This window comes from Centruroides sculpturatus, unplaced genomic scaffold (genome assembly GCF_000671375.1).
Source record: "Centruroides sculpturatus isolate CEXI.00-Female unplaced genomic scaffold, Cexi_2.0 scaffold2131, whole genome shotgun sequence".
NCBI classification, from domain to species: domain Eukaryota; kingdom Metazoa; phylum Arthropoda; class Arachnida; order Scorpiones; family Buthidae; genus Centruroides; species Centruroides sculpturatus.
In genome coordinates this window covers 50135-62198 of record NW_019386438.1, presented here as the reverse complement: position 1 = coordinate 62198, position 12064 = coordinate 50135, and the positions used below count along the sequence as shown (strand labels likewise).

The 12064-nt window shown below is 30.3% G+C and overlaps 2 protein-coding genes across 4 annotated transcripts in view; one reads left to right on the top strand and one right to left on the bottom strand.

Annotated features, from left to right (window-relative positions):
- Positions 1 to 495: 495 nt before the first annotated feature.
- LOC111614969 (enolase-like) lies at positions 496 to 5748 on the top strand. The gene is made up of 9 exons (XM_023356340.1): positions 496 to 546; positions 3752 to 3886; positions 3960 to 4114; positions 4183 to 4252; positions 4320 to 4387; positions 4458 to 4675; positions 4757 to 5113; positions 5186 to 5302; positions 5371 to 5748. The coding sequence occupies exons 2-9, from the start codon at positions 3802 to 3804 to the stop codon at positions 5600 to 5602; spliced, it is 1302 nt and encodes a 433-aa protein (XP_023212108.1). The 5' UTR covers positions 496 to 546; positions 3752 to 3801; the 3' UTR covers positions 5603 to 5748.
- Positions 5737 to 12064, bottom strand: part of LOC111614968 (condensin complex subunit 1-like) — a 26256-nt gene continuing 19928 nt past the window's right edge. For all 3 annotated transcript variants that reach the window (XM_023356337.1, XM_023356339.1, XM_023356338.1), the window contains one exon: positions 5737 to 5883. In XM_023356337.1, coding sequence (XP_023212105.1) covers positions 5780 to 5883 — 104 coding nt within the window. In that variant the 3' untranslated portion in view covers positions 5737 to 5779. The remainder of the gene's footprint in view (positions 5884 to 12064) is intronic.

Here is a 12064-nt window from a genome sequence, read left to right as displayed (position 1 = left end):
TTTGCTTCATATTTTTCAGCTTGAAATCCCTTAATTCAGACGAAAACTATCACTTAAATCTGTCGGATGATATGGAAGAGCACGAATCCTTATCGCTGAATTTTGGAATTAAAAAAAAAATTTATACTATTATAAATACCATTTAATTTTAAATTATAAGACAATTTCATAATAAATTTCTTTTGTAATTTAATTTTACTTAAAATAACAGCGTATTTAAATCATGTTCCGACATTTAATTACAGTAAACACGTCCGACATTTTAGAGAAGAGAGCGATTTAACGCACTGTACTAAACGTATTTTAATTAAATCACACAATGTATAATTTGTTTAAGGCTCATAAACACTTTTACATAAAGGGCCTTATAACAAAATTGAGCTTAGGGCCTCAAAGGTGCGTAATCGGCTACGCAATACTGCTGTAAAAAAAAAAATACTTTCGTAATAGTTACCTATACGCCGTACAGATGGCGCAATCATATTATAAATACCGTGACCGAAGTCAGGAACTTTGCATCCGTGCATCAGTCATCGTGGTTACTAGGTGAGTTATGTTTGACCGTTTTGTTTGATTATCTTAGCGTTAAAAATATTAAAAAATTGCGAAAATAACATAGATACGGTTTCCGATTATCGTATAAATAACACACTCGTTGATTTTTCTCTCGAAAATATAATTTTATTAATTAAAAGCCGGTTGACCTTGAATGACCTTGATATATTTCATATATTACAATAAACATTAAGTAAATTTCAAGTGGTAAGTAATCTTTTTAAATAAATAAATAAAAATATATAAGTCAGTTAGCAAAATTGACTTTTTATCCTGTAAAATGCTGTTGAACATAACCAATCTGTCATAATTTCCATACATATATGCTTAAGATGAGCAACAAGATTTAAATTAAAGTATATTAAAAAAAATTACATATACTTTAAATCAATTTAAGTCTCATTAACAAAGTTATGTAATAGATAATTTAATTTGCAATTTAAAAAAAAAATGTTTTAAATACTTCTCAAAAGGAAAATTTTTTTTTCTTTCTTATTTTACTTAGGAAATTTTTCCTTTATTTAATGTTCATTTTTGTTAAATAGATTTTTAAAATGATCCTTGTTAGAATTAATATACTATTTAACATTCAAACAATATCCCATTGGGATTCATCCAGATTTAACCTTCAATGACTTTTAGGTCATTGAAGTCAGGATGCTTAAATTCTCTTTTTTAATGCTCGCGAGTCACCTTTCTTCTTCTTCTTTTTTTTTTTAATGAAAATGCACTTGTTGTTGGGATATAATTTCTGAACAAATTATTTATTTTTATTCATTCGATGATATACATTCTGAAGATATATCTACCTTCATTTATATTAATGCGAAGTAAATTTAGAAAATATTTTATCACGTTATTTTGAGTGTTTTATGCATTTTTAATGAATATTGTTTCATAAATTATACGAATATATTTTTTTCTACTTTTAAAAATTAATAGATGTAAGCTATTCTACGAGTCATATATTTTTGTTGGGAAATTGGTGAAAGTTATATAATGATTAATCAATCTTTTGAATTTTTTTTAAGCAATAGCTTTAAATATATAAAATCTTGTAAAATAATTTAAGATCTATTAGAATAAATATTGTAGCTATAAGGACTATGCAGAGTTTCCATTACAGACATTCAGATGGTGTTATTTAAGTGAATGTTTCGACTTGTTTCAACATGTTTGCATTTGATGTCAATTTCAATCAACTTGAATGAAAATTATTGCAACTCATTACTGTTAATTTAAATAAATCTTTGGCTTTATTTTTCAAAAAAACTAATGATGTTGCTATGTGCTCTTTCTATGTAATCAGTGCAAAATTATAGCAGAAGCAACCAGCACCATTTGTGAAACTTACAGTTAATGTTCTATAGCTAAAAGTTTATGCTGAGAGTGATTTTCAGAAATTTAAAGCTAGTGACTTTGATCTAAAGCATTCTGGGAGATGAGTTTGGATAATTTGGAAGGCTTTCATCTAATGAAGTTTGGATCACAAAATGATTAAAGGTTAACCAGAGTACTATCATTTGATGCCTACATGCTGCAGGGAAAAATATAAAAGGAAGGAAGATGAGTTCCTTATGAACAGTCTGCAAATATCATTGCCAGCTGCAGAACACTACACCCAACAATTAAGACATTTGAATGAAAGATTGATGAAAAAGCAATCATATTTTGCAACTAGATGAAATGAGGTTATTCTCTTTCATGGTAATGTTAGGCCCCATGTTACCTTGCAACCTGGGAAAACTAATGGAGCTACAATGGGAAGTTCTTTAACACCTGTTGTACTTTCCAAATGTGTCCCCTTTAGACTACCACTTGTTTCTAAAATTGTATTGGCCCATTTAATAGTTTTTGAAATTCTGAGAAAGTACAATAATGGATCAATGAATTCTTATGTTCTAAGAGCAGAGACTTCTTTTATCATGGTATTCTTCTTTTGCTTGAAAGGTGGCAAAAGGTGATAATGGTGAAAAATATTTTGGTTGAAAATATTGTTTTGCTTGTGAGACACTCATAATGAAAGTTGCCTCTAAAACAATGGAAACATTTTTTACCCATCCCTTATATTTAATATACAGGGTGTCCATAAGTCTCTTTACAACTTAAAACATTTATTGCAAAAGCAATTGATAAGATATCTTAAATCAGACTTGTTCTATTGTACTCAATGGTTTTCAGTTTTTCTACCTCATTTAATGTACCTATATTGGCACCATTAGTCGCACGAAGCACATCAAGGACTTAAGGTCAAGGTATGCATTAATTGATCTCTTGTGGAAGAAAAATGGACAAAAAGTTTGATTGCACATAATGCAATGTGATTAAAAACTTTGAAAAACACTGATCTTAAATCAGACTTGTTCTATTATACTCGGTGTTTTTCAAAGTTTTTAATCACATTGCATTATGTGCAATCAAACTTTTTGTCCATTTTTCTTCCACAAGAGATCAATTAATGCATACCTTGACCTTTTAGTCCTTGATGTGCTTCGTGTGACTAATGGTGCCCATATAGGTGCATTAAATGAGGTAGAAAAACTGAAAACCATTGAGTGCAATAGAACAAGTCTGATTTAAGATATCTTATCAATTGCTTTTGCAATAAATTTTTTAAGTTGTAAAGAGACTTTATGGCAGGGCTGTGGAGTTGGAGTCGTGGAGTTTTGGTGTTTTAGCTGGAGTTGGATTGGTAAGGAAAAGACGGAGTTGGAGTCGGTAGATTTTTACGCGACTCCACAGCCCTGCTTTATGGACACCCTGTATAACAACAAAAATTTGTAGGACTACAGTCATTCTGTCCTTAATCTGAAATGGTGTTAGATAGATGAAAGTCCAGACCAGATGTGGAAGTGCATATAAAGTAAATTGGGGCCTATTACCCCAATTAACTATATACATACTTCCAGTCTGGACCAGAAGTTACGTGAATTCAATTAAAAATTTTCCCCTGAATGCAGTTACATAGATGATTGACAAGACCCTGTTATCAGGAAAAGTATGATATATAGAGGCAAGACATTACTAATTTGAGATGGAAAACATACATTTTAAATTAAATAAATTAAGAATATGATCAAAAATTGCAGCCTGGTATTGTGATGATATCACAATAAATAATTGCTTGTATTGTTTAAATTTTTGTCATATGTATTCAAAAATTTGCCTTTTGCTGAAAATTTTAAAATTCTTTTAGCATTTTCCTTGCTTGTACATCTGTTGTTCCTCTAAATAATTTTAAGAAAAATGCCTATCTCAAAGATTTTTGCAAGACAAATATTTGACAGCAGAGGCAATCCAACTGTAGAGGTAGACTTAACCACTGAAAAAGGTAATGTTGATTTTTTGAAAATTGGAATATAATTATCCAAAACTGCTAAATTCTAAAACTGTAAATATTAAAGGTTTATTTAGAGCTGCTGTTCCCAGTGGAGCATCTACAGGTATTCATGAAGCATTGGAAATGAGAGATGGAGACAAAAGTGCTTACATGGGTAAAGGTGTGAAAAATGCTGTAAATAATGTAAACAATGTCATTGCTCCTGCTGTAGTAGGAAAGGTATGAAAAGTATGCTTTTATCAATGAATATCAGTGTTTTTGAATTCATTATTTTGATTATTTCTTAGCAATTTGATCCAGTAAAACAAACAGAAATTGATGAATTCATGATTGCACTGGATGGCACAGAGAATAAATGTAAGTTATTTTAGTTAATGAATTTTTTTAATAATTTTTTTATATAAAACTTTTTTTTTTATATCAGCAAAATTAGGAGCAAATGCAATTTTGGGTGTTTCTCTAGCTGTATGCAAAGCAGGAGCTGCTCATAAGGTATTTTTTAATTACTGATATTTAAAACTAAATAATGCAACATTGCATATAAATAAATACTTTTCTTTAGGGTGTGTCACTTTATAAGCACATTGCTGATTTATCAGGAAATACCAATATTGTGCTTCCTGTACCAGCATTTAATGTTATTAACGGAGGAAGTCATGCCGGGAACAAATTAGCTATGCAGGAATTTATGATCTTGCCTACTGGTGCATCATCTTTTACTGAGGCCATGAAGATGGGTTCTGAAGTTTATCATCATCTGAAGGGAGTTATAAAAAAGAAGCAAGTTTTTATCTTTTAACATCATCACATTAATATCCTTGTCATTAGAAATAATAAATATATATATTATTTTTTTTATAGGTTTGGTTTAGATGCAACTAGTGTAGGAGATGAAGGTGGATTTGCTCCAAATATTCAAGATAACAAAGAAGGCTTAGAACTGATCAAGGAAGCCATTAATTTAGCTGGATATACTGGAAAAATTGAAATTGGAATGGATGTTGCAGCATCAGAATTTCACAAGAGTGGAAAATATGATCTTGACTTTAAAAATCCAAAATCTGATCCATCAGCTTTCATCACACCTGACCAATTAGGAGATATTTACATGGATTTCATCAAAAACTATCCAGTAGTCAGTATTGAGGATCCCTTTGACCAAGATGACTGGGATGCATGGACTAAATTAAGTTCTAATGTTCAAATTCAAATCGTTGGGTAAGTATGAAATATCATTCATTACAAAATTTTTTTGAAATGTGCTTATATTTGACTTTTGTTTTTTAACAGTGATGACTTGACTGTAACTAATCCTAAACGTATTCAGATGGCTGTAGATAAAAAAGCCTGCAATTGTCTGTTGTTGAAAGTAAATCAAATTGGAAGTGTCACTGAATCCATTAAAGCGTAAGTATGTGTTCTCAAAATGATTTAACTTTAGTTTACAATATACTAATTTTGAATTTCCTTAATAGTCATAATTTAGCAAAGGCTAATGGATGGGGCACGATGGTATCGCACCGCAGTGGTGAAACTGAAGATTCAACTATTGCAGACTTGGTGGTTGGTCTAGGCACTGGCCAGATAAAAACGGGTGCACCTTGTCGTTCCGAACGTCTCTGCAAATATAACCAAATTCTTCGCATCGAGGAAGAACTAGGATCTGCTGCAAAATATGCAGGCAAAAATTTCCGATGCCCAAAATAAAAATAAAAATTTTGTTACTAAATGTTCCTAATAGATCTCTATGAAATGTAAAGATATCAAATATTAGTGGATTGTTTCCAAAAATCTAAATATTGTTATTCAAGCACTTGGTTCATGTTAAAATAAAATTATGGTTTAAATGTGAATTTTTATTTAAATCAATTCAGAGTTCTTGTTTTAATCACTTTCATCACTGCTAAATGAAAGAATTGGTTTATGAACTTTCTTTCTTGAACTTTTTCTGGTACTTTTGCCATATGTCTTGGTCTTGTTTTGAATTCCTGAAAATATAAACTTGAAGTCAGAACCTTTTAAAACATTCAAAAGTTATTTAACAAAGTTGCTTATAGAAATAATTGATGAAATACCCCATACTTGATCATTTTTCCTCCAGTTAACTAGCAGTAGTCCCCCTTTACTTCAATTAGTAGAAACTAGAGATGTGAAATAATTGAAGTAAAGGGGGACTACTTCTACTTATTTTAAGTCAGTAGTTTCTACTATTATTTCAATTTGAAAATATGAAATTTATCATGCTACTCGGTATACAATTTTAAATCTTACACCATATCCACACTGTATATGCTACCTGCTCATTACTTGGTACAGTCTCCATTTTTAATTTTATTTAGGTTTTTTTGGCATGAATTTTTTCAAATGTAAAATGATGCTGCAGATGGCACCATATTTTTAAAAAAGTGAAGAAAAACGTGTTAACCCTTTTTGTTCCACAGAAACTCAGATTGCAAGTTTCAACTCTCTTATAATTTTAAGCCAAAAGGATATATCACAAAAAAAATGTAAAAAGCACCCCAAACCAAATTTTTTTTTTTCATTATTTGACTAAACTCATAATCATTATATAAAAGCATGTTTTTCTCAAATTAACTACAACGGCTTTCAGTTTGATAATTTTGCATCCAAATATAGAATTTTCTTGAATCTTAGAAAATAGGCCACTTTTTTTCAAAAGAAAACTGGTATAGCAATTATAGAGCAGAGGTCAGCAAAGCAATGGCTCGACATGCCAATCTTTTATAAGCTGCATAAGGTATTGAGAGATAATGCTAAACGGAACTGTGCCAATATATTCTTGAAAAAGAGCTGACAATAAGACAATGATTCAGATTTTGTCAAAATATATTCTCAGAGATTTTTGATCTATTCCAAAGAATTATAAACAGGATAAATTAGCTCATAATATTCAGCAAAAACATTTGGACTCAAATTTTCTAACAATTTTTCTTTTGTTCTTAATATTCAAATCACAACAAAAAAAAATTTTTTTAGAAAAAATTGCGCTATGATCATTTCCTAACAGGATACTATATATCATTGTCATGCCTGTGAAATGTGTGGACAAAGCTACTTCATAATTTTTTTTAAGATTACTGAGATATGTAAAAATGATAAACCTCTAGAATTTATTCAGTACTAGCAGACCCCGCCACGCCTTGTTGCAGCTCAAAATGTATCTATTAAATTTATAACACTTCCCCTGTGGGGGGGTTTTTTCAAAAAATTTCTTCTTAGTGTACATTCTCTTGACGTACCCTATTAAAACGCAACCAAAAACGCAAAAACCCGCATCTAAAATAGTATAAATAGAAGCAGAGTTCTTTACCATAAGCCTTAATCCTAACCATCTCCCTTCAGTGGAGTTGAATTTCGACATGTATATTATATAAAAATATGTGCGTATTCGAATGCAGCGTTGTGTCAAAATTTCAANTGATCTCGAGCCAAAACTTTTTAAAAATAAATTTTCAATATCGCAATTACATTCTAAATCGCTAGCCACGATATAAGGGCTAAAATTAAAAATAAAATTATAAAAACTTACTTGTTAAAATAAAATGTGTGATGGATATACAATTATATATACCTGGTACAAAATATTCTATTGTATGAATATAGTTTTGTGAAGAAACGTACGTGAAAATATCATAAAATATTCTTTACTTTTTAAGTATTAAAATAATCCACTTAGTTAAAATTGCTCCCTACTAGTGGCTCATGGATGGAATCGTAGACGATCTTGGTAGGTGTGGGTTGTTTTAATATTTAAAACACCCTCGGGATTTGGCATGCATGCACGCACGGTGCTGATACCGGTTAATGTCAAATGCTTCTTTTGTCGCATCACTAGTATATCTCAAAGGACAGGGTTGTTGTAAATTTTAAACGTTTCTCACCATAGCTGTAAAAATCTAAATATGTTAAACTTAACAGTCATTTGTTTTCTAACTAATCCGTGGACCAGGTGTCCACGGAAATTTCCAAAATTTACAACTTTTCGGTCACTCTCATCGAACTGGAAAAATTTCTGTCTTTATTACGTCTAATATTACGAAGAAATCAGTCCCCGCTGTACTCGGCTAGAGATTGGTTCGGTTAAGCTTTTGTTTAAATTTAGTTGTAAATGATGCTGACAAAGTAACAGTTAATTTTTTAATATTGTACAAGAATTGTGCACGTTTTTTTCTACATCCCCTTAAAGATGGGACGTACGAAATCGTAATATCACTGGTTTAACATTAAAATTCGTGAGTAATATAAAATGGGAGAGCGGAATAAAAATATCAAATATTTTAATGGATTTTTTTTAAAACTCCTGTCAACTATACAGAACTATCATAAAAACATAACTGTAAATTCTTATCGGTTGGGTTAAGTTATAAATCTACTCTCGATTCGCGTAATCGAGCGAGTACGGCCAAGTATCTAGCGGGCAGGCGACTAACAGCACAGAATCGGTCGTGGATAGAATCGTTGGAAGCGTTATAAGTGTGTAGCTTCCACCAGCTAAACCGGGTGAGGTTGGTGCTCTGTAAAGCGCCTGCACGAATGAGTATAATCTGGCTGTTTGGAAGCTGACAATACAGCGCTTCCATTCCGCCACTAATATAATATTTGAATACACAATAGCAATCTTAACTTTTTTTCACGTGTTGTATAGATTTTGTAATAAGATACATAATGCGGTTATAATAAAATATTAATTTTAATTATATTAAAATAATCGCACAATATGTATTTATTTTTTAGAAAATACAAGGGAAGTGGCATTTCCAATGACGGCACACTACTGCATTCTAGTATACAATGCTTTCTATATCTAGCTGAACTATCTATGCAAAGAATACGTTCACTTCTTACTGCTTCTTTGGTATCGCTTATACTTTTAACTATGTTGTAATCATAAAGTATGATTACGCGTTATTTCATAGAGCACAACACTACAATTCGTAACAGTAATTAAAAAATATTTCTCCTGAATACGAGTTTAATATTCTTAGGTAAATTGCAAATGTTTTTCACGCTTTTAGCCAAGTTTTGCTTCATATTTTTCAGCTTGAAATCCCTTAATTCAGACGAAAACTATCACTTAAATCTGTCGGATGATATGGAAGAGCACGAATCCTTATCGCTGAATTTTGGAATTAAAAAAAAAATTTATACTATTATAAATACCATTTAATTTTAAATTATAAGACAATTTCATAATAAATTTCTTTTGTAATTTAATTTTACTTAAAATAACAGCGTATTTAAATCATGTTCCGACATTTAATTACAGTAAACACGTCCGACATTTTAGAGAAGAGAGCGATTTAACGCACTGTACTAAACGTATTTTAATTAAATCACACAATGTATAATTTGTTTAAGGCTCATAAACACTTTTACATAAAGGGCCTTATAACAAAATTGAGCTTAGGGCCTCAAAGGTGCGTAATCGGCTACGCAATACTGCTGTAAAAAAAAAAATACTTTCGTAATAGTTACCTATACGCCGTACAGATGGCGCAATCATATTATAAATACCGTGACCGAAGTCAGGAACTTTGCATCCGTGCATCAGTCATCGTGGTTACTAGGTGAGTTATGTTTGACCGTTTTGTTTGATTATCTTAGCGTTAAAAATATTAAAAAATTGCGAAAATAACATAGATACGGTTTCCGATTATCGTATAAATAACACACTCGTTGATTTTTCTCTCGAAAATATAATTTTATTAATTAAAAGCCGGTTGACCTTGAATGACCTTGATATATTTCATATATTACAATAAACATTAAGTAAATTTCAAGTGGTAAGTAATCTTTTTAAATAAATAAATAAAAATATATAAGTCAGTTAGCAAAATTGACTTTTTATCCTGTAAAATGCTGTTGAACATAACCAATCTGTCATAATTTCCATACATATATGCTTAAGATGAGCAACAAGATTTAAATTAAAGTATATTAAAAAAAATTACATATACTTTAAATCAATTTAAGTCTCATTAACAAAGTTATGTAATAGATAATTTAATTTGCAATTTAAAAAAAAAATGTTTTAAATACTTCTCAAAAGGAAAATTTTTTTTTCTTTCTTATTTTACTTAGGAAATTTTTCCTTTATTTAATGTTCATTTTTGTTAAATAGATTTTTAAAATGATCCTTGTTAGAATTAATATACTATTTAACATTCAAACAATATCCCATTGGGATTCATCCAGATTTAACCTTCAATGACTTTTAGGTCATTGAAGTCAGGATGCTTAAATTCTCTTTTTTAATGCTCGCGAGTCACCTTTCTTCTTCTTCTTTTTTTTTTTAATGAAAATGCACTTGTTGTTGGGATATAATTTCTGAACAAATTATTTATTTTTATTCATTCGATGATATACATTCTGAAGATATATCGATCTTCATTTATATTAATGCGAAGTAAATTTAGAAAATATTTTATCACGTTATTTTGAGTGTTTTATCCATTTTTAATGAATATTGTTTCATAAATTATATGAATATATTTTTTTCTACTTTTAAAAATTAATAGATGTATTCTACGAGTCATATATTTTTGTTGGGAAATTGGTGAAAGTTATATAATGATTAATCAATCTTTTGAATTTTTTTTTTAAGCAATAGCTTTAAATTTAAAAAATATCTTAAAAAATAATTTAAGATCTATTAGAATAAATATTGTAGCTATAAGGACTATGCAGAGTTTCCATTACAGACATTCAGATGGTGTTATTTAAGTGAATGTTTCGACTTGTTTCAACATGTTTGCATTTGATGTCAATTTCAATCAACTTGAATGAAAATTATTGCAACTCATTACTGTTAATTTAAATAAATCTTTGGCTTTATTTTTCAAAAAAACTAATGATGTTGCTATGTGCTCTTTCTATGTAATCAGTGCAAAATTATAGCAGAAGCAACCAGCATCATTTGTGAAACTTACAGTTAATGTTCTATAGCTAAAAGTTTATGCTGAGAGTGATTTTCAGAAATTTAAAGCTAGTGACTTTGATCTAAAGCATTCTGGGAGGCTACAGGAGATGAGTTTGGATAATTTGGAAGGCTTTCATCTAATGAAGTTTGGATCACAAAATGATTAAAGGTTAACCAGAGTACTATCATTTGATGCCTACATGCTGCAGGGAAAAATATAAAAGGAAGGAAGATGAGTTCCTTATGAACAGTCTGCAAATATCATTGCCAGCTGCAGAACACTACACCCAACAATTAAGACATTTGAATGAAAGATTGATGAAAAAGCAATCATATTTTGCAACTAGATGAAATGAGGTTATTCTCTTTCATGGTAATGTTTGGCCCCATGTTACCTTGCAACCTGGGAAAACTAATGGAGCTACAATGGGAAGTTCTTTAACACCTGGTGTACTTTCCAAATGTGTCCCCTTTAGACTACCACTTGTTTCTAAAATTGTATCTGCCTGTTTAATAGTTCTTGAAATTCTGAGAAAGTACAATAATGGATCAATGAATTCTTATGTTCTAAGAGCAGAGACTTCTTTTATCATGGTATTCTTCTTTTCTTTTGCTTGAAAGGTGGAAAAAGGTGATAGATAATGATGAAAAATATTTTGGTTGAAAATATTGTTTTGCTTGTGAGACACTCATAATGAAAGTTGCCTCTAAAACAATGGAAACATTTTTTACCCATCCCTTATATTTAATATACAGGGTGTCCATAAGTCTCTTTACAACTTAAAACATTTATTGCAAAAGCAATTGATAAGATATCTTAAATCAGACTTGTTCTATTGTACTCAATGGTTTTCAGTTTTTCTACCTCATTTAATGTACCTATATTGGCACCATTAGTCGCACGAAGCACATCAAGGACTTAAGGTCAAGGTATGCATTAATTGATCTCTTGTGGAAGAAAAATGGACAAAAAGTTTGATTGCACATAATGCAATGTGATTAAAAACTTTGAAAAACACCGAGCTTAAATCAGACTTGTTCTATTATACTCGGTGTTTTTCAAAGTTTTTAATCACATTGCATTATGTGCAATCAAACTTTTTGTCCATTTTTCTTCCACAAGAGATCAATTAATGCATACCTTGACCTTAAGTCCTTGATGTGCTTCGTGCGACTAATGGTGCCAATATAGGTACATTAAATGAGGTAGAAAAACTGAAAACCATTGA

What these genes read in the sequence shown, in the direction of transcription:
- LOC111614969 (XM_023356340.1), top strand. Translation starts at nt 3,802, where the DNA reads ATGCCTATCTCAAAGATTTTTGCAAGACAAATATTTGACAGCAGAGGC. An exon ending in CTCCTGCTGTAGTAGGAAAG is followed by an intron (nt 4,115 to 4,182) that starts GTATGAAAAGTA and finishes ATTATTTCTTAG; the next exon opens with CAATTTGATCCAGTAAAACA. An exon ending in GGATGGCACAGAGAATAAAT is followed by an intron (nt 4,253 to 4,319) that starts GTAAGTTATTTT and finishes TTTTTATATCAG; the next exon opens with CAAAATTAGGAGCAAATGCA.